Raw genomic sequence first — 24,775 nt, 5'->3', positions numbered from 1 at the left:
GGCTTCTTTCAAATGAAGATTTAGAAATATGCTTTATAACTTCTACGATGAATTTCACAATTTCGGCCACTACCACAAATGTATGCAATTGCATGTAAAAATCTAACTCATATAAACATTTTACAACAGTGTCTCTGTGTGTGTGTGCAGTCTTTTGGTAAATGTTTGATTTGGGAATTCTTCCCTCACAGAAACTAAAACAAGCCCCTCACAGTGCTTTTCTGTGTGATCACTGATGTGGAATTTAGGGAGTTGGAATGGGAGCACAATGAAAAGAGACACTACAAAATCCCCTCAGTGGGCTTTTGGTGAATGTAACCAAGTACATGTACTCAAGATCTTTACCTAAGAGCAAATTTGAGGTACTTTATTTGAGTGATTCCATTTTTTTTTGCCATTTCAGAGGCAAATATTATACTTTCCACTCCATTACATTTGTCTGACTGCTTCAGTTATAAGTTATTTTTCAGATTGCAGTTTTTCATACCCCTCCCGTGCAGTGACAGCCATGTATCTCCAAATGTGGTGATTTTAAATGTTTGTTATAAAATGAAGCATGCATTCTCCTTAAATAAGGCCAAAAGGATCCTAAGCATCCCCTAATGCAGATTGTGTCATCTACTGGCTCACGACACATGTTCATCACGGGAACAGCAGCAGGCCCCCTTGCGAGACCTCTCCAGTTGCCATAGCAGGAAGTGGATGTGTTAAAGGGACGCTGTTACCCTGGAAACGGCCACCTTGTGTGTACTGTAGCAGGGCAGGCGCTCACACTTATAGGATTTACAAGCCTGTTGTTCACAATCACAGCTTTACAATCCACGGGCGTGAAATGAACCTTTGCATTGTCGGCTTCACTGGCATCACAAAGTTCACTTGCAGCATTGATAAGTGAGAGGGCAAACAGTAAAATCGATAAACGGCAGCGCATTTAACAAACATCCCACAATACGACCTTTGGCTGGGTGGGTAGATAAGCCCAACCTCTTCTTCCCACAATCCCTCTTTCTGTCTTTCCTTGTTTATGTGGGGGGGGTTTTATGTGTAGTGTGTGTCTATTAGCCATGATAATGAGGACAGGGGTTTGAGAAGTGGGTGGGAGATCTGGCTTTAAACTGACTTTGGAGAGATAAGGAGATTCTTGGCCTGTCTGCGAAGGCCAAAGCAAAACAGAAAGATTTGTGATGTAGGTGGAGTTAGTGTAGATGCAGGGGAGGGTGAGAAAAGAGGGTTTGAACATGTGCAGAGAAGTGTGAGGGCTGAGGGCAGAGCCGCACTGGCTTAGCAGGCAGTGTGAGTGTGTGTGAGAGAGAGGGACAGAAGTGTGTGTTTGTTTTACAGACGAGAGAGACATCAAGCTGCAGAGGGCCACACAGCAGTGACTAGGAGAGGAAGCGTGATAATCAGCTTGGGAAATGACTGTGTAAATTATTTGTTGTTCTCACAGACCGGGCTGCTCTTCAACAGAAATGAATGGTGATGCCAGCAAACAGCGTTATGTGTCAACCTTCAGGATGCACATCACGTCGCCTGGTGCAACTTCTGCACCAGGGAACGGGCCGGGAACTATTGACACTACATGTACTGACTCAGGTAAGGGTTGCATGAGAGAAGGAGAGGAGAGATTAATAATTTAAGGGTGTGTGTTTGAGTTGGAGAGAGCTCCAGTGGTAGCATTTACCAGGCTTTAAATGTCAGTATTTTATAGGCAAGTCAGGACATGGTGATGCCTCCTGATAACGGTTTGTTGGACTGCAAAAACAGCCTACAACAAATCTGTTTTCTTGGTGTAAAAATACCCCCAAAAACTTAGGTCAGTCACTCCAAGTTTGTTGCTTCAAAAGTTAATATCTGGTGTTATCTTTGTCCTCGTCCAAGTATGTGATTGTTTATGGTGTTGGGGAGCTTTCACTTCCATGTCAACACATCATTTCTCGGGTTTCTCAAAGCTTGAAAGCACACTTCCTTTCTCTCGCAAGTCAACTTGACCACATGTGCAGTTTTTAGAGCAGCTTGTGAGCCGTCACTTCAGCTGAGTTATGACCGACATCAACGACCTGCTAATAAAAGCTTCAGGTTCTCGGCAAACTTGTAAAAAAGAAAGGTCAGAGAGTCATGATGTGAGCAATGCGTGAAAATTCTCCTCTCAGTGTGTCTGTGTGCAGAGGTGCAGCTCAAGGTAGTTGGCTTGATTGAACAGCAGCCAGTGCCTGTCCTCAAAACATCAGGCTTTACAGTAATTCAGCACTGTAAACACCGGCTAAAGGTTGATGGTAAAACACCTGTTTTGTTAAACCATAACTAGGATATAGCTTAACATGGTATGAAAGCACGAAATCAGTTTTGGTCAATTGTTACACAATTTAGTTAAAGTGCTGTTGTACACCTGACAGGCCTCTGTAATAGAAATACCTTTAAATTGTACTGATGATACCAGTCTGTGCAGCCAATGTGCTTTTGATACATTATGGGAATACCCGCCCCCATGTGTCAAGGACTCAGCTCTGGTTTCAATTATTGCTGGATTGAATGTAAGACTTCCAGTGAAGATTGCAACATTTCTGCATTAAAATGTCGGGACTTTGATGAGTCAATTTGTCAAACTGTACTTGTACTATGTTTCCTAACATGTCCAAACCCTGAGAAATCTGTTATTCTGTTCGGGGTGACAACATTGAGTTTCATTTGGTTGTCTTCCAGGACAGAGTCAGAAAGTGAGGAGGGAAGTCAGTGAGCATGACTAAAGATAACATGGATAAAATCTTAACTCATCACCTCATCCATAAACACCTCTGCCCGAATCACATGAGGTAGATTTTCATTGGCAGTTTTGGTTGTTTAGCCATGGAGACAATAAGTCCCTTGATCCCATTTAGTCTTTCGTTTTGTTTTCATTGAGAGACCCCTACTGGCAGAAGTAACATACTGTGTGTTTATCACGAAATGTGTATTTTAAGGTAGCGCTCAGATGTGTTGTGAAGTTAAAAAGGGAAGGAAGAACGAGAAAGGAGAAGAGAAAAGATGTGGCGTGAACTGTAATGGTAAATGAGAGGCTGGAACATTCTCTGTAACACTTACAGCAGGCCTTATTTCAAGAACTGAGGTACTCACTTCAAGGAAGACAACGCCTCAGATCATCAGAGTGATAATACAGTAGTTTAGTGTGTGAATGAATGCAAAACAAACACAACACATTATATAATAATATTTGTGGTCAAAAATGGCATTATAGTTATAAAGTGAAGACTGAAATTAAAGGGTAACAGGCTAAAATAAGAAAAAAATATGTGCAGTTGCATGTGTTGCTCTTGTTTTCTGTATCTGACTCCTCCCCTCTCCTCCATATCCAGGGTCTCTTAACCCCTCCTCATGTAAATGCCTGGATCCACCCGTCTTCATAGAGCCTCTGGAGGACTGCTGCGTGGACGAAGGGGGTGACATCAAACTGTGCGGGGTCATCACGGGCAGTCAGCCAATCAAAGTGTCGTGGTTGCACAATGGTGAGCAGGGACACTGCTGCACTGCTGCATCTCGACGTTTGCTCGGGGTCCAGTGTTGATAGAAAGCACACTGAGGCCCTGATATAGTCACTAAAAACAAGCCTTGCATAACATGGTGTCTTCTGGTTTATTTAAAAAGTTTTTATCAGTTTATGTGAATTCACCTCTTGAATCCTTACATTTAGCATTTAGAAGAAAAATTCATCACTTGACATTTTACATGTACTGTTTCGGTTTCGGGCTTGTAGCCATAATGTTTTCTGTCTAATGTTCTTCACATTTCCCTGAACTAAGCCTGAGTAATTACTTCTGGAGACTTTGGGATGTTTATTATATTTCAAAACAAAGTCTTGCTTTAAACAATGCCTGGCCATGCACCAAGCATTTGTAATGACAGATCCACAACAGGGTTCAAGAGGTCAACAGCATATTTTCTCCTGTGTCCGGCGTCATTGTCAGCCCCTTCCTTTCTCACGTGCTTTCTCTGTATTGTTCTTTGTTGCACATTGCATTCGATGGAGAGAGTGTTTCTAGCTTGTTTGTTTGCTCCTATTGGCAGGTGAAGTGGCCCGTTTTGGGAAACCCTCCTTCAATGGCAGGGAGGTGAGTTTTGTGGTGAGAGAGTCCCTGCCAGAAGATGCCGGGGCTTACACCTGCCTGGCAGAAAACAGCGCGGGGAAGACATCCTGCTGCGCTGCTGTGTTCGTCAGAGGTGAGACAGACTGGGGCGCATTGGAGACTGGTTAACGCTTTATTAGTTTCTAATATGACTTTATAAGTGTTAATTACAGCATTATAGATGTGTTTTTTGTTAAATTAGAAGACATTTACACGCATTTTTACAGTTTATAGACTCTTGTTGTCTACCAACTTATCTATTATTATCACATCAAACTCACTAAATGTGTTTGTAATGCTCTTACAAATACTATTGGGCTTTATTTACATTTTTCAGCAGTCTAGAAAATGTTAACAAGTTTCTTGTGAGTTCCTTAAAATGTCTTATTTAACAATAAACATGTTTATGATGTTATTATTATTACTTATAGAGTCTTATTAACACATAATAATGTTAATAAGCATCTTGTAAGGACTAATGAGGGCCTGTTAACGAACACTCACTACAAGGAGCATAATATAAAGCATTACCTGAGATGTTTCCATAATGGTCTATAGGTCTTTTAATTAGTCTACAACACCTTTTGCTGCTAATAAAACTCTTCTTAATGGAATATTTATTCTGTTATTTACTGTGTTGACATTGGCCAGTTTCATTTCTGATGTTCTGTGGGTTTTTCACCTCCCTTTCCTCTTTCTGAAAACCAATCCAGACTTTGAAACTATCTACAGTCTGCAGAATCGTGTCTCAAGTATCCCCACTTCTGCATCCAAGAGCCTTACAGAGAATGGAGGGTCACCACAGCCTCCCAAAGATGAGCCACAGAAGTTCAGAGGATCTACTTGTACTTCCCCCACAGGCTCTGATATGCTTAGCCCCATCTCATCGCCAAGAGGTGATCCAAAAATCATTATTTTCACACATAAATACAAAGCATTTGATCAATTTAAAGCTCAACACACAGTGCGCCTTTCTTCCTCACAGAACATATCTTGGCCTCTTTACCATTGTTAAAACCTCTTCCGGATGTCCATGTTATATTTTTAAATGAACAGGAAACGCATCACTTCCTCTCCTTGTGTGATTGGTTGTCAGGACACATGCATAGCAGTCAGGAATTATGCGGCACTTCCACAACAAAGTGGCTTTTTCGATACACCCACTTAAGGTTCACAGTCCCAAGTGAACGCCATGTAGGGAAGTGGACAGTGCACAGTTCAGTCTGTTCACTGATAGCCATAGAACAGAAGAGCAGAGCCACACCTCTGTCCTCGCCTACTAAAACCTACCTGCGCTTTATCTGTCTCTGCAGAAGTCATCCCAAAGAAGAGAGCCAACTCAGGAACAGGTGAGAAACACATAAAGATCTTTTTTTCCCCTCCTTTCTTGCTGTTTCTGCCAAATGAACAGGCAATGCACCTGTCTTTCCATTATTTATTCACTTCTCATTTTCTGCTGGTTCACTGCTGTATCATCTGATTTGCTCCTGTTATTTTAACCTATCGGTTAGAGTCTGTTTTGTATGTGAGCTGCTTTTGATGCTGTTGTGGTTTGCCCCGGGGCTAGCCTTTCTTTTTTAACCTTTGTTCTTGTTATAATGTTAATGCTCTCAGCTATTGTGCTCCTATTTACCTGAGGCTGCAACAATAGAAACATTAAAAGCTCTGATCTGAACGTCTGTTATGACATTGCATAGGACATGCAGTACTGCTTTTTATGGTTGTGTTGTTTATGGTTTTATAAATTTGATATAAGTGGTGGCTGGAGAGGGAGAGGCAATAAAGTAGCATCAGACTCCCTGTTAAGGAAAACCATTTAAACATCGTTTTATCAGATTGTCAATAGTCAAATTAACCATCCCGATGCCACAGTATTTGAATACCGACAGTTCGAGCGATGATATTAACTCCAGCTCATATATGGAATTTTCTAGTCTAATGTAAATACAAGGTACCATTGTGTACCCATAGGATAAAGTGTTGATAAATGTGAGTTGTGTTTGCTTTCATTAAGGATATTTGTCTTAGTAAATAGTGTGAAACATATTGTGGAACAGGGATGCAGTTGTCTTTAAGAACAGGTTCACTCAACATTGTTTAACACTTGATTACACAAGGAGTGGTTGTACTTGTGTGGGGTAGGTCATCTGTGTTTTGCATATTGTTTCCACTTGAGACACTGCAGTGTGCTATAATAATAAGGGTCTCGTGGGGGGAAGTAATACACTCACATTCTGTACAACACTAACCACAGATCACCTAATCTCATCCCCCTACCAGACATGTTCTCTCTCCATCTTGTCTTTATCTCTCACGCCACACTGGATAGTTTCCTTCCAGTGAGGCCTTCTGATTAACAGTGAGCAGGCAGGTTCTTAGTCAAAACTCTCACTTTGTTTTGTCTTTGCAGGTCCAGCGTTAAGCTTTGAAAAACCTCCACGGCACGTCAAGGTGGAGGTGGGACAAACTGCACGGGTGACGTGTTCTTTCGCCGGCAGTCCTCCTGTGGTGTCCTGTTGGATCAGAAATAAAGAACAGGTGTTGTAATTTTAAGGCTGGTTGACAAAATGTCCACTTCAGTCATTATTTGTGTCCACCTCAGAATAAATGTTGGCAATATGTTTCTGCAAACCGCAGATATGTTGAAACTTTATGCTGTGAAAACGCTGTGCTGATTGGGTTTAGGCACAAAAAACTGTCTGGACATCTCATTTAAAATATATAGTGGTTTCACATTTACAAATATCAAAACGCCATCTCAAACAGCGGTCTCTCAAGCTGTCACGCCTAAAAATATCTGGTTTTGTTGGTGGAAAATCTCGTTAAAAATATACAGTGGTTTCTCACTTACAAATGTTGAAACATCGTCGTGAATAGTGGTCTCTCACTTGCCAACCATCTCGTCGAGCTGTCACGCCACCAACCTCCCCTCTTCCTCATAGAAGTCAGCTCATATACAAGTAATCTGAACATTACATGACGTGTTTTAGAAATGTTGATGTGATATGTATGAAACGCAAACATCTAACATATCCGTGGTTTGCAGAAACATACAATGCCAACATTTTATTGTGGCAACTGACTAGCCCCTTCTTACACATTGTATATCTGCAGATAGTGGATGGTCCAGAGATTTGGGCAGAAAACACACATCTCAGCAGCACACTGGTTATAGCAGAGGCTAAATCACAGCATACAGGTCGCTACACTGTTGTAGTGAGGGATCGCAAGAACTCTGCACAGCACACGCTCACCCTTTCTGTCATAGGTAAGAAAACACACACTCCGCAGCATCAGGACCATGTGAAATGTTTGCAGTTACTTGAGCGCTTTATTCATCCTCATCCCACCAGAGAGGCCCCAGCCTCCCGCCTCCTGTCCTGTGATCTCCCCCATCTCTGCCACCAGCCTTGTGCTGTCCTGGTCAGGCCCCTGCTACGACGGAGGCAGTGCCGTCCAGGGTTATGTGGTCGAGGTAAAGAACCAAGGACGTGTTGAGTCCGGGGACTGGAGCGAGCTCACTGCCCAGTGTAAGAGCACCTCCTACAGAGTGAGCTCTGGACTGCTGCCTCAACAGGAGTATTGTTTCAGAGTTAGAGCCTACAACGAGGTGGGAGCAAGTGAGCCAGGGCCAGTGTCAGCAGTGTTTAGGATGGAGCAGAAAGGTGAGTGATATGAGCACCACATTGGAAAAAGGAGGCAAATACAATGAGTCTTATATTAAAGCAATTGTTCCTTTTTGTGTAGATTTAAACAAACCACAAGAAGAGGAGGCCCCACAAGCCTTTACCACTGTCACTATTGATTCTTCCCACAAAGTCACAGATCACTTCAATATGCAGGAGAAACTGGGAATGTGAGTACCCGTCAGAAACAAACCCTATTTTCCAAGCAAGTTCTCCTAAGATAAACACAATTACAAGAAGTGAGACAATTTGTACTGTCCATATATACACTGCAGTGGTAGCCAAGTAAAACCTAATAAGATGGACATAAATGCAAGTTGCTGCAGTTCTGGATCAGATAATTGGGATAATCCAGGGTTAGAGTTTTTTTTTTAATTGTATCAGTCTTAGAGATTGACACAGCATTTCTTTCTTAAGGCCCAGAGATTATAATGACTCTCTTCATTAGGGGAAAGTTCGGCCTGGTGTACAAGTTAACCCACAAAGAAACAGGACGCGTGTGCGCTGGGAAGTTTTACAAAGGCCGACGTGCCAAGGAGAGGGAGGCTGCCCGTAAAGAGATAGAGTTGATGAACTACCTCCACCACCCCAAACTGGTCCAGTGCCTCGCAGCATACGATCACAAGCCGGAGATGGTCATGGTCATGGAGTTGTGAGTATCATCCTGAAAGCCCAAACTGCTTGAATAAGGGATATACAAAGAAATACTCTTAACTGTCACTGTGGTTTGTCTTTCTGTAGTATCGCAGGCGGGGAACTGTTTGAACGTATCGTTGACGACAACTTTGAGCACACAGAACCTGCCAGTGTGCGCTACATGAAGCAGATCGTGGAGGGGATCGGCTACATGCATCAGCAGAACATCATCCATCTGGACCTCAAACCTGAAAACATCGTGTGTGTTGACACCACTGGCACCTCCGTTAAGATCATTGATTTTGGATTGGCCAGCAGGCTTGGTATGTGAAATGAAACTCTTAACAATGTCCTTGTCATTCCTGTTAAATGTTTCAAAACCAAACTGTGCGTGTTATGTTTAACAGATAGCAACACACCTCTGAAGGTGATGCATGGGACTCCAGAGTTTGTGGCACCTGAAGTGATCAGCTATGAGCCTGTGTGTTTGGCCACTGACATGTGGAGCGTTGGGGTCATCTGTTACATATTGTGAGTATGGCACTTTCTACATTTACAGTTTGACATTTTGGGAAACATACTTTCTCACTGTCTTTTTCGAAGGGTTAGATAAAAATACCACTTTTTGTCTGTGCATGAAATATGAAGCTGGGGCCAGTTAGCTTAGCTTAGTTCAAAGACTGGAAAATGCAGGAAAAAGCTAGCCTGGCTCTGTCCAAAGCTAACAAAATCAAACTGTCAGCACCTCTAAAGCTCCTCCTTGAGTCTCAGCTGGATGCCTGGCACTCAAGGAAGTTACTGCTTCCCAGACCGCGACACGACCCCCATAAAACCTTAACCTTAATGTGGTTTTACAGGTCCAAACAATCTAAATGACGTGTTTATTAGTGACGTTTGTTAATTAGTGAGCTTTAGAGGTGTAGGTTAGATAGCTTAGATTGAGAGGTGCTTGCTGTTTCCCCTGTTTCCAGTCTTTGCGCTGAGCTAACCTGACCAGCTGCTGATGGTATATTAATGTACATATGTGAGAGTGGTATCAAACTTCTCTTAGTAAGAAAGAGTGTTTCCCAAAACATAGAGCTATTCCTTTAAACAGTGTCTTGTGTCCAGCACATCCACTGTATTTCTTCCATTGGTGATCAGTGAGAGAGGATTTGCCAGTACAGTAACTGAGAACTTGTACATCAAACTGAACTAATCCACTTTCCCTCAAAGGCTCTCAAACAACTGCAAATGAACTGTTTTAATGGTGATGGAGCGACTGCCTGCTGTTTGAATGTTTTCCTGACTTCTAACGCCACCTACTGGATGTAGGTTGAAACTGTCAATATAATGACACCGCTGTCTGTCTTTCTCTTCAGGCTGAGTGGTGAGTCTCCTTTCCAGGGTAACAGCGATGCAGAGACCCTGGCTTTGGTTACAGCAGCACAGTGGGAGTTTGATGAGGAGAGCTTTGATGAGATTACAGATGAGGCCAAAAATTTCATCAGCTCCTTGCTCAGCAAGGACAGCAGGTGATTTTCTCAAACATATAGCTAAAGCACAGCCTCCTGATTCTATCTCCACTCATAACGTGTGTGTTTTCCAGGCGGAGGATGTCCTGTGAAGAGGCACTTGCCCACCCTTGGATGGCAGCATTTGACTCTGGAGATCTCACCACCACCAAGAATCTTTCCAAGGAGAAGATGAAAAGGTTTCTAGCCAGGCAGAAGTGGAAGGTGACACCTCAGCACAGTACATTTTCTTTGAGTTTGAGGTGCTGTTTTTGTTTTCTGCTAAAGACTCTGAATTTCTGGGTTACACAGAAAGCAGGTAAGGCCTTGTTGGCCTTGAAGAGGATGGCGCTGCTGTCTAAAAGTGAGAGCACTGGATCTCCTACCAGCCCTGGAGAGGGTATGACACTCACATTATTTTATTATCTTATCAGTTCCAACTTAGTTTCTTGGTTTAAACTTGCTGTCCTGGGGTTTCCCTCCTCTTTCACCTACTTCCTCCTTCCTCACCATCTTTGTCCCAGGCTCACCCCTGAGCCCGGAGGCAGAGCACGCCCTGCAGTCTCTGGAGCGCAAGATGCAGGGGCCACCCCAGTTCACCCAGATCCTGGAGGACCAGACTGTAACTCGGGGATCCAGTGCCCGTCTGTCATGTCACCTCACAGGTACACACAGCTTCTTATCTCGAGGCCTTCAATCAAAAGCTCAAGCTTTACTTCTGTTACTCTTTTTGACATCATGTCGCAGAGCATTGACTTAAGATGAGGACGTCAGACTTGACTTGAACTTTCCCCTCAAGACTTAACATTTGTCTGTCCTCACCTCTCCATCTATCTTGGCAGGATATCCTGACCCTGAGGTGGTGTGGCTGTGTGGGGAAGAGCCTGTGGTGGAGTCGCCCTCAGTGCAGATAGAGTACGAGGAAGATGGCCGTTGTACCCTGGTCCTAGCCAAAGTTGGCCCAGATGACAGCAACATTTACACCTGTAGAGCCACCAATGACCATGGGGAGACTTCCTCCTCAGCCAAACTCACTGTGCAAAAGTAGACTCATGATATCCATGTATGCAAATATAAAATGTTTAAACATAATGTTCTTGAGTGCCTTGAAAAGATGTATTGTACATTCTTATTTTAATACAGAAGGGACCGAAGTGTACATTCTGTACTGTGGCTGGAAATATAGTTTATAAAATGTATTATTGTACAAAATATATAAACAGATGAATGTTACAGAGCTTCAAACATAGATAAAGGTTGATATTTCTTCTTGGGACTGAGATGTGGTTATTCATTGTCTTCAACAACATGTTGTTTCAGCTTAAATCATGAATCTATTTCTTACTTTGGCTCGTGTGTTAATAATGTAAAGATCCCCTTCAAAAGCTATCAGTTGGTAATACGAACAAATTGAGATATAAAAAGCAAACAGGCCTGAAATTTGATACTCTTCAAGCTTTTGTTGGGTAGAAATCTGAAGAAAATGAACAGTGAACCTAAATAATTGACCTGAGAAAGACATTAAACACGGCTTTCAATAAACCAATTAAGCAATTCAACAAAAGTTTTTTGTGTGTAACAGAAAACAGTGTATTGACCTCACAATATTCTTGTAAGAAATCCGCCTGTCATACATGGTGTATATGTGGATGATTGCCATTTAAACTTTAATAATAATAACTAATGGAAACATTCAAAAAGTGTTCTCACATAGACGACGCCACGGGTTCACGTCAGGACAGCTGGCACAACCATCCACAGTTAACTTCAACTGCAGTCTTAATTACGGTTTGTCTTTTCTTATTACAGGTGTTTCATTTTGGCTAATTACCCTAGAGAGCTGACAAGCCTGGCCAAAGATGGCCCAGAGGACCCACTGACCTTCTACACAGCCAAATTATTGTTCAAGGGTAGAGTCTGTGTATGCATGCAAAATGATAATGGAAACACAAAACCTCACAGGCTCCAGAGTTTTGTTCTCTTATATTTTATTGTCTATTGTGTGTACAAGTAGAAAATATGAATTCAAAACATTATATTGATGAAAGTCTCAAACAAATTGCATTTTCAATTTCCTAATTTGCAGTTTGTGTGCACGCAGCACATCACTTTGTCATGTTCCATGTTCAAAACTACCACATCACAGCATGATAAAGTGAGGTATTCCCAGCCCTGAAGTCTCATTGTTTGAATTATGTAGTGAAGAGCAGAAAACCACTGAAGGTGTTGTAGTTCATACCATCGTCATAGAGCACCCTGTTTGTCATGAGCTCCACATACACATTGTCTCCCACCTCAAGGTCGATGACCACAGCGTTACTGCCCATGTCGTTCGCATCAGACCCTGAGGTGTCCCAGACAGATGTCAGCCGCACGTCGTTTTTCATGAGGCTCACAACAGAGTTAGCAACAGGATTGAGGTTGTTGAACATTGAGAATCGAAAGAAGTACATTCCCTTGACCACTGCCGTGAAAGTGCCTGTCGATATAAAGAGAATGGTTACAATTCAAGAGCTCTCTTATATCTTTCCCCCTCTACCTCTTTCTATCTCGAGCAAACACTACCTGTTGAAGGATTGTAGCTATTGCCAGTGTTGGAGAAGACCCTCTTATACTTCAGTGGGGTAGCAGTGGTGAATGGTCCAATATCTCCACTGCCAGAATCCCGGAGAGCTGCAGAAAAGGCCACCTGAGGTGTGCCTGAGAAGCAGAAATTACCATACAACACATCAGAGTTAAGAATAAATACTAGTATTATAAACATTTGCTCCATGTTACCTCCAATCAGGCTCCGCAGCTCCAGGACATCGTTTTCAGCCTTTTGCAGCTTAGCCTCCAGGTGTGTTACTTTTTCTGCCATGTCTGCGACTTTCTTTCCCAAAGCTCCCAGGCTTTGAGACATGCAGTTGAGGGAGCAGGTATCAAATGAGCTGGTTGATCCTGAGCACTGATCGACTTTGTCATTGTTTTCAGTAACTTGTGCATTACATAGACAGCAGCTGAACACTAGAAACACAACTGCAGTCTTCTTCATCCTTGCCGCTTAGAAAATCTCTGCTTCTCTGGAGTCGTCCTCTTCCAAGCCTCCCTCTTTTATACTTCATCTGACATTTCAGGAAACACCCATTTATTGACTTCTTAGTTGAGAAAGCTGGGAAATTACACAAATGTTAAAACATGGAATAATGTGTTTTATCAGCCTGAAGTACAACAAGTCCAAAGAGATCTAAAAGCTGATATTGATTAGGCAAACTAGGTCAGACAGGGCATTCTGCAATTTGTTAACCCTGGGCTGTAAATGTCCGACTGCACTCGGGTTAACAGAAAACTCAATGATCTACAGCTACGCATAGTGAAGATACAAGCCCTGGTATACTTCATTAATGATCAAAAAAGATCTTAAATATCAAAGAAATTTATAAAAATAACGATCAATGCATTCTTCTCAATGAGAAATTGCCTTTTACAAAGAAGGTTGACTCCTTCGACAGCACTTGGTACTGACAGTGTTATCGATGCAAAGATCATGTGATACAATGTCAATATAGAAGTTATTCAACAAATTAGACTCGATACATTAACGTGAAGCTGCCACATTATGTATTTGACTTTTTTCGTCTCATTTGAGTATCATAGTTTTGCAGACCTGTGTGCATTCAATAATCAATTTAGATCATTAAGAAGGAAGTCAATATCTGCATTGAGATTGTTGCTACATGAAATCAACATTTAAATGTAAGTCACTCTTCAACACTGGACTGTTACTATGACTCTGCTTAAAACAGATGCTGCTTAATTTATCGCATAGTTTGTCATGAATACACTGTGTGTTTGCTTCATGTCTCATATCATATCTTTGAATTGTATGAGCTTCTATTTATCCATGTGTGCATCATGTCTCGGTATGTATTGCCATGACCTCAGCTGTATATTTCTGTACCTGGTGTTTAGTTTCATTCACATTTTCAGGAAATACTACCAAGATTCCAGACAAGATGTAATGAGTGCTTTTTCATTTTTTCCCTGCTTGAATAAAAAAACAGGGACAAATTTATGTCAAATGATTGCAGCAAAAGCAATTGACCATTGGACGTCCAGTTTTTTACTCTTTGCTCTTGTGGTCATGAGTTGTTAAATCAGCACCACATGTGCTTTTACAAGTTTCTTAACATGTAAAACAGACGACCACCTACTGAGTAAATCTAGTTGCTCTGAATAGTGTGTAGCAGGACGTATTGACTGTAGCCTCGGGTTACTGGTACTGTGCTTATGCAACCGTTCCCGGACACACGGGCTTTTTTCCAATACTCTTGCCCAAACACAACAAGGAGAATAGTAAGCCGTTACACATACGATACTGTACACCATTGACTGCAGTAAATTAAATAGTATATTTAAACGGGAAAAATAAGATCAGACATTGGTTTATCAAAATAAGAGCTTTTTAATTCCACCGACATGAAAAAACTTTTAACCCTTTCATCGCTGAGCAGGTGTCACTTGTCTGTACATTATCCCACCATTTTTAAAAAGGAAACATTTGTGTTCAACATGATAATTTAAAAAACAATGAATTAATTCCTATCCCTAAAATAAATATATATATGTACAAGAAAGTAAATAAATTAGCTTGTTTTAAGTACATTCCACGTGCATGTCAACTCAAGTCGACGATATGAGTGAGTGCAAAAAGAAGATCCAGTCTCCTGCGTAAGACAAGTGTTCATGGTGGGTAGATCAGGGTTTGGTTTAAAGTCCGAGTGGAGGTCAAACCGGTCGCCTCATGCCGACCGCCTCCTCAGTGACGCCTCCTGCTGGTTCCTGTAAAGCATCGCCGCCCGTGACTCGAAGGCACTGACCATCTGCTTAACCACTTCGTCAAAGAAGATGCTGGCCAGCTGAGAGTGCAGAAGAGACCTGAACTCAAATGACACCTACAGAAGACAAAGAGGGGGGACAAACAGGCTCTTAGTTTATTTAGTTTCGAGTTTAATTGATTTCTTGCAAGTTTTAAATGATAAAGACAAATGTCTAGAGGTTAAAAACCGATCGCCTTAAACAGAGTTAACAGTAGTTTTTGACTGTCTGACTTCTTTTCCTTTCAAGGTTCATTGATAATCCCTCTTATTCAACATGTTCTGTTGAGATTGGACGACTTCCTGGCTGACCTCGAGGTAATCCAAGCCCACATTGAGGTCAAACTTCTGTCAGCAGCTCCTTAACGCTGTTCCCTACCCTGACAGCTATTTCAGGCGTCCAGGGACACCAGCAAGCCACTCAAGGCTACATTTGGAGCATAATGAGATTTTACACTACGCTTCCTTCAGTCAGTCAGTAATCCATTCACAGCGGTACAGGAACAACGATTTGTAATTAGTCTTTACTCCAGCATGTAATCTTGTCTCTCAAGTCCCACAGGCAATTTAGTGAGCTTGTTCTTTTCATTGATTCAGTGACACTGTTTTATCCCTTTCATTGTTCACATTGCTCTACTTTCATTGCATACGTCTACTCCTAATATATATTTATTTCATCTTATAAACTTACATTGAACTCTACTTTGCAGGAGTTCGGTAGGTCTTTGGCTCCAGGGGCAAACCTCCAAATGGTTTCAAGATGGCTGAAGAGGGATCCGTCAGTGCACACGGCCTGTTCAAAAGAAATGTACTTATTATACTTTTACTTATTAAGAGCTCAAGGATCAGGTCATCTATTGCTCTGATAAGGTAGGTATTTTAAGAGATATTATCTGGAGCTACCAAAAATTAGGACTTACCCGGACTTTGTGGTTTGGTACGACAGTGACTTCAGAGGTGTAGCGCTCCAAGATGGGGGGGAAACCTATTTCGAGCTCTGCCCGGACGTCGCCGTTTCGTCCCTTAATGACCCGCGACTTCTTACACCAGGGAACAAATTGCTGGTACTGGTCGACACTGGCCACCACATTGTACATCTGCTCTGGAGTATACCTGAGCACACAGTTGCATAAAGTTAGATGCACATACAATGAGATGAAGTTGCCATTTTAATACAGATTTTGTGAATTTCAATTATTGAGCTCGTCTTCATTTTATTGCTCATTTTAAGTGTATTTTTGTAACCTTTTTTCAGGTTTATGTTTACACTTTACACATTTGTTAAAGTTGAAATTAACATAGAATGCTCCTGATATTATAATTTTATGATTGTCAACTAATAAATATAATTGTTTCTAACCTCTTAAATGAAATGTTTCTTTTTAAAATGTGTCTTTACCATGCACATCAACAAAACCTGTCGTCATTTTACTTCAACAAGTGTGAATTTATATCGGGTCACTCACTCTAATGTCCGGCACTCGGTGTACTCCATCCTGCGGGCGCTGATAGGAGCAACCAGGTTGATGAAGCTGCGGCTGGGTACGCTGACGGGGGTTGCGGGGCAGAGAGGCAGACTGGCCCTTCTTGCAACCAGAGCCCCACAGGAGCCCAAGTGTCTGAGGGAAAGAATATATGGGAACACTTTAATACATTTTGATGTAAGTGAAGGCTCCTGCGCTACCTGATGAATGAATCTATATTTCCCTGTGCCTACTTTTAAAGGATAGCTGAACCAAAGCAAAGCTAGGGACTGAAACCTAGTTCGATTTCAAGCTGCTATGAAAAAGGAGTTCATAGTACTTTGTAAAAGGCAATTCAGTTGATAATAGAGAAGCAATGGTAAAGAAAAAAAGGGGGGAAATCCCATGGCCCAAAACTGCTGATAGTTTCAGTAGTCAACTACACAAAACATGACAAAAAAGCAATTTAACTAATCACTATGCAAGATGAATGTAGATCAACTAGCAGCAAGCTTCTGCAAAATGTAGTTAAACTAGTTCACTACACACTGACACTGCCTGTGCATTTATCCTTGGTGCACAGTATCAAATAAATAACGAAGCATCTGTTTATATAGGCTGAAAGGGATTTTTTAAGGGAAAGCGAAGCATGCAATGACAGTTTTCTGATGACAAATGACTATTTCCCTGCTGTTGATGATGAACCTGACACATCAAATTTCATTTCTTATTGAACTCAACTCATTACATAAAACAGAAGCACCAGAAGAGGGAGTGATGAGTCTAGTGACTGCAGGTTTGTCTGCTTCACTCACACACTGGAAGTTAAGTCTACAATGAATTCATAATTAACTAAATATATCCGAAAATGTAAATAAACGCTGATTGACACCAATCATGTGACTCATCAACCGCGTGACTGACACAACAAGCATTATCAAACTCTGCTCAGTATTCCTCCTACCTATGACCACTCACCTGAGATTTACTCTTTTCGTGTTTCCTCGCGCCACTTTTGAGGAGTGGGCTTCAGACATCTCCAGCAGCGCCTTGAAGAGGAGAGGGGTCGTTTTATTGGCCATGGCGGAGTTTCTGGATAAAACCTCAAGCAGCTTCTCAGGAGAGACGTCGGTAGTTTCGCTCCAGCAGCTGTAACAGCACCCGGCTTTGTCCTGACTGACTGACTGACTGACTGACTGCTGCTGATGAGCCGCTCTACTTTCCTGTTAAGGACAGCGGTGACGTAACCGGAGGTGCCATTGGCTCTCTGGCCAATCACAAGAAGGATTGATGAGTTTAAAAGTTGGAATTGATCCCGCACCTAAAGGTGAGTCCTGACTTATTTTTATTTGGTCAAGGTGATGAGTGAGTTGTATTAGTAGAACAAGAGACTTGATCAATTAAAACTGTCCAATCACACTGTTTTACAGTATTGTAACGTATTGGACATTATTCAGTCAGTAGAAGTGCTAATATAACAAATAGTATTGTTATTATTTGATGTATTATCAGTCAGTTCCTTTAGACCAGTGCTTCTCAAAGTGGCGTCCGCTGACCCCCACGGGTGCTTGAGGGTGTCCCCAGAAAAAAAGGGGAATCATTTAATTTCACTATAATTACATCTATTAGTAACACAATAACACAATATATGATTATTTTGGTCAAAGGTTTCAAACACTTTCTGACATAAGATATTATTAATTTGTGGTCCGTTGTCTGATTTGTGTCAGTTTAGGGCAGAGGTCATCAAGCTTTACTATAAACAGAGCCATTCTTTCCCCCCTCACTCGCCAAAAAATCTGTCTGGAGCCACAAAACACATCCTAAACAGTTTAAATTGACCCATCAAGGTTATAAATAGGCCCTAATGAGCATTCATTAATATCTTCACGTGTGGCTACTCTGCATTAGACTATTTATTCTCATTATGTACTTGGCATTTCCAACACAATAATACCATGTTTTGGGTGCAACAGTTATTTTTATTGGGGGATGCTATAACCAACAAAACAGAAAACTGAACACTTGTGAAGTGAAGAAAGTATTCGCTGGCGTGTGCGGGTTGCCTTGTTTGGCATGTCTTGTATGAATCATTTGTGCGTGAATCACTGACGGCCAAGTTCACGTGGATTTGAGCGATTTCTAAGAACAAAGTCTAAATGATACTGTGTGGTTGAGATAGTGAACAAGCAGGCACATTATGTACACGTGACACACTTGGACTTTGGTGCTACAGAGGAATAAAGTTCATCATCAACAATCAAATGACCGGAAACAGACTAAATGTAACACATTTTACAACAGCCTTTACCGAAGTCTCATTATACTGATTTGCATACTACTACAGGCTCTGAGAGGCGGACACCTTTAAGAACCACCAGAACTGGTAGTGCAGGATCCATTTTAGGATCTTCATACTGGAATTAGGGCACTTGATCAGCGGAGGGATTAAAGAGCCTCAGTCAATCCTTTCAAAGATAGGTCGGAAACGTAACTCGTAGATGTTCAGACAAGATAACCTGCCGCGGGTTATAAGAGAACGCACTCAAGGGTTTAAGCGCCACAGCCCGATCCAAAAATGACACCAGGGATGGATGCTGTTCCAGCTGGCCCTCACCGAGTGTGTAATCCAGGAGCTTTATACAGTTCAGTGATTCCAGAGCTAAATGGAGGCGGTTGAACTTCCTCACAATGTATCACAAGAATTACAAAACAAAGGCATTTTTAAAAACCTTTTTAAAGCATTTAAATGACCTCTTTTACATTTAGATTGAAATCGAAAAGAACTGAAGGTATTTTTCTTTTCCTACTGCTGTTTATCCAGTTTGTTGTCTCAGGACATTCGTCAAACTCACTAAACTGCGCAACGGTGGTGTCATGAAGTCAGTGCATCGATGTCACTGTTTTGTAAAGACGTCATGTATGTGTTCAGTTCACTGGCTTTTTAACAGATGCATTAATCATTGACAGGCCTTCCTTCAACCGGCCAAATAACTTAACTGAGTATAAAATATATAAATTCAAAATAAGATCACTTGCCTAAATCGTGCACACCTTTCCGTTAAAGACCCGCGAGGATTCCTGTTAGACTTCAAGGATTAACGAGGCTCGTCTCAAAACTGAATATGTGACATCATCTCTTCGTGTGTCCCTTGTGACAATATGTACAGAGGACACAGAGAGATTCTGGGTCAAAGGATTTTTCCAGACTAAACTTGTTGTTGCAAACATGACCTTTTCTCTCTTTTTCCTTTTTTAATACACACGCTGGATTTCACTTTAACAAAATACTGTATCTAATTGATTAATATCACACAATATCTGCCCTGAAAGAAATATTTATGGGGTAAAAGGGTAAAAATGCTGAATTTGAGTAGTTTTCCTTGTGTTCCTTGTGACACTTAACCTCTTTTATCATACATTAACCACTGTCTCCTTTACGTAGGGAGAGTGATAGTGAGTGTATAAAAGATGTGAGTCAAAGTCATTTTGGTTTGATTCAAATGCTTTATTCATTCATCACTCAAGGGCCATCATTAGGAAGGCATGTCAGCACTAGAGAAGAAATACAACATAGACTATGATTCATTCATGCACTAATTGTGCTCTCACTGTCAGCTGAGAAGCTTTTCTATTGAAATAGCTAATCAAAAATGACATAACCACATTCTGGGTGTGTTAACAATGTGTTGAAAAACCTATCCCAGTGAAAATATGCCAACCAGTGTGTTAAGGACACGAGCAAACTACAAGAATGCAAAAGCTGCTGTATAATTCGAAGCATAAACCTTATCAGATATTAATCAACCAACCAGAAAAGGGTCTATTTTTACGTTAATATGTTTATATATTGATAAGCTTTATAACTTTTGATAATACAAAAATAGTACCATGGAGTCGCTTCCCTTCTGGGAACTCTACTCACAGATCTCTGAACCTACTGCCCTTACCAGTTGAGCAACCGCAGTGAGTCAGAGTGCCCCGACTTTGTATCAGAAATCAAAAATGAAAGAGCACAATGTTAACCTCTGCTAGTGAAAGAGTAAAAGAAGGGCAGGTCCGCACATGAAGTCGAGGCCTGGTTGATAGCAAGGCATGTGCAAAATTATTGCTCCTCAGCTGAGAAAATGATTTTGCTCATTGCGCTGATGTACCGCGAGCCATCTGGTTCTGTGATCTTCAGTTTGATGAGAGGTGGCACGACGCCACTGGTGAAGTATCTGAACGCAGGGCTGGGTGACTGGATGGCATCCAGAAATACCTTAAAGACAGAAACGCACACACACAAGCACACAGGTCTCAGTGGTGAGATGTAGATGTGCTCTTATTTTGACACATTTGTTGTGTAACTAACCTGTATCAGTGGTCTGATACTTCTACAGGAGTAAGTACATTCTACAAAAAGTTACTTCAGGTAAAAATCATGGTATTAAGAATAGCTAGAAATAGCAAATCTTCCTGCTGATGGTCTTACAAACACACCTTTACAATGTCCTCAGTGTCCTGCGCTAAATTTTGGAAAACTGAGCCACAGTGCTGCAGGTATTTCTCATAGAGGCTGAGCGTGTGGGCATCGACCTTATCGAGCGATGCATCCCCGAGCTCTGCCTTCTGCAGGTTGACCAGGAAGTCGGTGTTGACTGGACCGCACTCAATGAGACTCACACTGCGGGATGAAGCATCGAGTCAGTTGTGTCTCAGTTAATCAATTTTTCTTTTTAAATTAAGGAAAGAAAGTGCAGCAAAATTGGAAACTCACTGGATATTGAAGTGTTGCAGGAGGACAGCCAAACTCTCACATGCTCCCTCTACTGCAAATTTACTGGCACAGTACACCTCATTAAAAGGGAGACCTGCAAGAGAGCGTGAAGCACGGAGATGACTTGTTTTGGCAATTTCAAGCATGGCAGCAAGCGAGCATCATCATGATGTAGTTTTGTGATTTTTATCAAACCATGTCAAAAAACTGCACGTGTAGAACATCCAGTGATTCCTCAACCATTTGCTTGTCTCACCGTGAAGCCCTCCGGTGCTGCCGGTGACCAGAATGCGGCCCTTGCCCTGAGCCTTCATGTCTGGAAGGAAAGCCTGGATGGTCTGGATGGTTCCAAGGAGGTTGACCTCCATAATCTGCCTCATCGAGTCCAAGGACTGAACCTCCAGCGGCCCCATCAAACCCACACCGGCATTGCACACTGTGAGTAGTGAGGATGAGCCAATTAGCACACACAAAATGCAATCTTAATCAGAACCCTCTGATACAAGAACATACCCAGAATGTCCACTCGTTTCTCTACAACCCTGTCCCTCGCATCCAGGATGGACTGCTGATCTGTCACGTCCATTTGGAGTATGTCCAGCGTATCCTTGTGCAGGCCTTTAACGCACTCTAGAAGACGCTCCCTCTTGGCCATGTTTCTCATTGTGGCATAGACTAAACAGAAAGCGGCAACTTGTGACTTGTTTCGATACATATGTGAAAAGTAATACACACATTAGGCTCACAGTATCATATACAGCTCATGCAGCAGAAACTGTTTTTTACCCACTGCAAGCAAGGCGCTTGAGCTTTTAAGAAATACAATAAAATGACTGGTCGCTGTCATCTCTGGTTACCTTTGAATGTTTTGTCGGGGTCAGAGGCCAGCCGGACCGCCAGGCTGAGACCGATTCCCGAGGAGCAGCCTGTGATCAGCACAACCTTCTTGTCCATGGAGCCTGGTTCAGTAATGCTCTGCTTCAATAGAGAGCAGCTGCAGAAAAGAGATGGGAGGACTCGTTTTATATTTTACCTTCACAAGGGCAGTTCATTGTAAACATCTTCCTGTTATCAGCCCCCTGGAGTCCTCCCATTTTTTCTCATGTCCTTGTTCATTGTTTTATCTATTCAGACGTGGGAAACGTTAATGTCTTCGTGGGAGGAGTTGTAATATAAATGATCAATGATGTGAGTGTAAATGAGATGTCTTAATATGACCGCTTACTTGTTTTAATAAATTGTAGCTTTTGAGAAAAATAACAAAAAAACACACACAAAAAATACCCTGGTACATTGAACTTTAACTTTTGAATAGCAGCACTTATAAAACCACCAGGTGGCAGCGAAACCTCATAATATCACTTCTCAACCACACCATGAGTAAAGTCACATTGTCCTCTGGCTGCTCCAGTGACAATATCAAGAAAATAAATAACACTTGGAAAGACCGGATAGGAAAATCAAGTGTGTACTCTTTGTTCTTTGATTTCGAGACTTGCATTCTTTTCTCAGGCTCGAGAAAAATCTTTATTCGAGGTTTTAAGATGCAGGTTTAAACAGGCAAACCATCCAGCGCTGCCATTCTGACTGGAAACATCACAAACTGGCACGGCTTGTGCACGGTCCAGAAAGGGAAAGGCCCAGAACATCATTGGTAACCATCTATAGAGCACTGGTGAAGTGAGGAGTCTGCACAGAGCTTAAAGGATACTAAAAGACAACACTCACCCCAGCCACACTCTGTTCACCCTGCTGCCATCTGACAAAAAGTACATAAGTATCAACTACAGTACAAAACTAAGATACTTAGTATTTGGCATTTGGATTTAGGCATGTCAAACAAAGGAGTTGCAAATCTGCATATAAAATGTAGTTGCACGTGAGAGGGAACGAAGAGGAAACTTGGCCCAATTTAAAGCGAGAAACTCCAGCCAAAGACCAGGTCCAGAAGTGTCTATTGTTCAGTTGAAGTAATCCATCATGCAAGTTCTGAGTTGTGGCTGGAAAATATTTTTTGTGATGTCAAGGCGTCATCATGTGCATGTGATTGACTTTTCACTAGGTGGCGACAAATCTTTGGGCACTCACCTATCAGAGTGACCGAACCTGGTGCTGCGTTTGGATGAATTCTCTGAAAACAGTGTCACTCATGATCAGGAAATGTCAGACAGAGCATATGCAATATGTAATTTAACTTTTTTCTGTTAAGACACTTCTTGAATAATTGTTATTTTGCTGCTTGAATTCAGAGCCAGTGTGAATGTTGATACTGTAAACAAGCCTCATGTAGAGTACATTATTTAAGGCAGTCGAGGCACTGTCATGGTTTTATCTGGAGTACCCGATGTGCATTCTCCCTACAGCTGAGTTTCTGACCAGTCAAAAGTACTTGCATCTGTATACAACATTTCAGCAGCCTGATTTGAAAGAATTCCTCCGGCTGATGGGAACACAAACCAAGTAGGAATTTCCGGCCATTTTGTTGCGTTCCTCCCCTCAAGATGGCATCAGCTTGGCTGCTGTCCCAGAGTCTGTAGGACAGATAACAGCAGGCCTTGAACCTCTTTCAAATATCTAGGACTCCCAGGCATTGTTAAAAATCTTGAACTGCTTGACCTCAGGCGTCACTGCGTTTTAGCTCTTTTTATGCATCCATTTTGTATTTTCATTAAATGTTTTGCCATATGCAAACTTCTGTGGCTGCTGTGTGCAAATTGCTTTAACTTAGTGGAAAAGAAAATGCCAGTAGAGAATTTAAACTCGTGATCTTCTGCATAAACTTTCTGTCTTCATTGCTCACTCTGACCCGTGCACAATGAAGGGTACTCATGAGGTGCACTTCATCCATTAGTTGTCTTTGACTCATCCTGACAGCATGGTACAGTCTATGTGCCATGGTTGAGTGCAGTTGGGCAGCCTCCTGCTACACGTGGCCTACAGTCTCCCTGTGGCCCAGTGTAATTGCCAAGAGTGGAGGTGCACAGTGGTCTGGAAAAGCCTTTAAAACACCTCCTCGACAAGATTGGCCCACAGCACAGAGAGTAAACAGACTTCTGAAGATCTTACAGTTGCTCCGGGAAAGAGCAAGGGCATCCCACGTGCACAGCCGTGTGTCTTTGTGGCATTTTTGCAAGAAAAGTAACGTGTTCGTTGGAAGATGTGGAGGCAGCAGGCTGGCCTCGTGCTCAAAAGAGGGAAAAGCAGTCATGGATTCTGCACCGTGACTGCAGCGGCAACAACGAAATAAGTATCTGCTACCGCTTCAGGAGGGAAAGCATAACAGCTCCCGGGTGTATGTCCATTCAAGTGCTTGCCCTGTGGAGGACCAGGCCAAGTGAGTCACATTGGGATGTGCTATTCTAGGGCAAAGACACATAATGAGTGCACGGTGCTGCCACAATACAACATTTGTAACGACACAGAGTGTCTTCAGGAGCAGATGTACCTGGCAGGATGTCCCATGTGAGAGTAGTGAGCAGAAGTGAAACAGCTGAAGACGTGTTGTGTGGTGGATGTGGTGAAGCTGAAATGTCGCATATAGCAGCCTAAGTGAGACTACTTTTACTGAAGGCGTTTCAGCTGAACTGAATAGTGCAGAGCTTACATTTCTCAGAGTTTCTTCACAATACAGAAACAAGATAAGGCAGTTCAGTGACCTTTAGAAGCTGATAAGATCAGACCTGTTATAGTCACAAAAGCAGATGACACAGTTGGATGATCAGCAATTACCACGCCAGGAGGTGACAGAAGAAAGAGCTACATTT

At 42.1% G+C, this 24,775-nt stretch overlaps 4 protein-coding genes across 5 annotated transcripts; 1 reads left to right on the top strand and 3 right to left on the bottom strand.

The window, feature by feature from the left end:
• The first annotated feature begins 1,267 nt into the window (after positions 1-1,267).
• On the top strand, positions 1,268-11,351 carry mylk5 (myosin, light chain kinase 5). Its single transcript, XM_084371050.1, has 17 exons — positions 1,268-1,593; positions 3,351-3,500; positions 4,060-4,212; positions 4,832-5,014; positions 5,432-5,467; positions 6,529-6,656; positions 7,233-7,386; positions 7,472-7,783; positions 7,866-7,974; positions 8,253-8,456; positions 8,546-8,763; positions 8,848-8,971; positions 9,802-9,954; positions 10,029-10,158; positions 10,246-10,333; positions 10,458-10,598; positions 10,776-11,351. The coding sequence occupies exons 1-17, from the start codon at positions 1,470-1,472 to the stop codon at positions 10,979-10,981; spliced, it is 2,613 nt and encodes an 870-aa protein (XP_084227176.1). The 5' UTR covers positions 1,268-1,469; the 3' UTR covers positions 10,982-11,351.
• Positions 11,352-12,125: 774 nt separating this feature from the next.
• Positions 12,126-12,897, bottom strand: LOC311268509 (complement C1q-like protein 2; the record flags this gene model as incomplete). Its single annotated transcript, XM_084372188.1, has 3 exons — positions 12,712-12,897; positions 12,499-12,633; positions 12,126-12,412 (listed from the first exon to the last, which is right to left on the bottom strand). Exons 1-3 carry the CDS (start codon positions 12,833-12,835, stop codon positions 12,126-12,128), a joined length of 546 nt encoding a protein of 181 aa, XP_084228314.1. The 5' UTR covers positions 12,836-12,897.
• A 1,460-nt stretch (positions 12,898-14,357) lies between these two features.
• LOC311268660 (coenzyme Q-binding protein COQ10 homolog, mitochondrial) lies at positions 14,358-17,458 on the bottom strand. The gene is made up of 5 exons (XM_084372412.1): positions 17,231-17,458; positions 16,256-16,408; positions 15,710-15,902; positions 15,481-15,582; positions 14,358-14,867 (listed from the first exon to the last, which is right to left on the bottom strand). The coding sequence occupies exons 1-5, from the start codon at positions 17,332-17,334 to the stop codon at positions 14,715-14,717; spliced, it is 705 nt and encodes a 234-aa protein (XP_084228538.1). The 5' UTR covers positions 17,335-17,458; the 3' UTR covers positions 14,358-14,714.
• A 2,288-nt stretch (positions 17,459-19,746) lies between these two features.
• On the bottom strand, positions 19,747-24,516 carry hsd17b1 (hydroxysteroid (17-beta) dehydrogenase 1). Of its 2 annotated transcripts, none has more exons than XM_084371033.1 (7): positions 24,457-24,516; positions 21,869-22,005; positions 21,525-21,686; positions 21,268-21,447; positions 21,012-21,105; positions 20,735-20,918; positions 19,747-20,513 (listed from the first exon to the last, which is right to left on the bottom strand). In XM_084371033.1, the coding sequence occupies exons 1-7, from the start codon at positions 24,471-24,473 to the stop codon at positions 20,358-20,360; spliced, it is 930 nt and encodes a 309-aa protein (XP_084227159.1). In that variant the 5' UTR covers positions 24,474-24,516; the 3' UTR covers positions 19,747-20,357. The 2 variants fall into 2 exon arrangements, with proteins under 2 accessions (XP_084227159.1, XP_084227158.1); XM_084371032.1 differs by lacking the exon at positions 24,457-24,516 and adding an exon at positions 22,740-22,811.
• Between the last annotated feature and the right edge of the window lie 259 nt (positions 24,517-24,775).

The sequence above is a fragment of the Pagrus pagrus genome, assembly GCF_965226575.1.
Source record: "Pagrus pagrus genome assembly, chromosome: 13".
In the NCBI taxonomy this organism is placed as follows: domain Eukaryota; kingdom Metazoa; phylum Chordata; class Actinopteri; order Spariformes; family Sparidae; genus Pagrus; species Pagrus pagrus.
The sequence above is the reverse complement of the archived record's forward strand: the minus strand, read 5'-3'. Positions and strand labels throughout refer to the sequence as shown.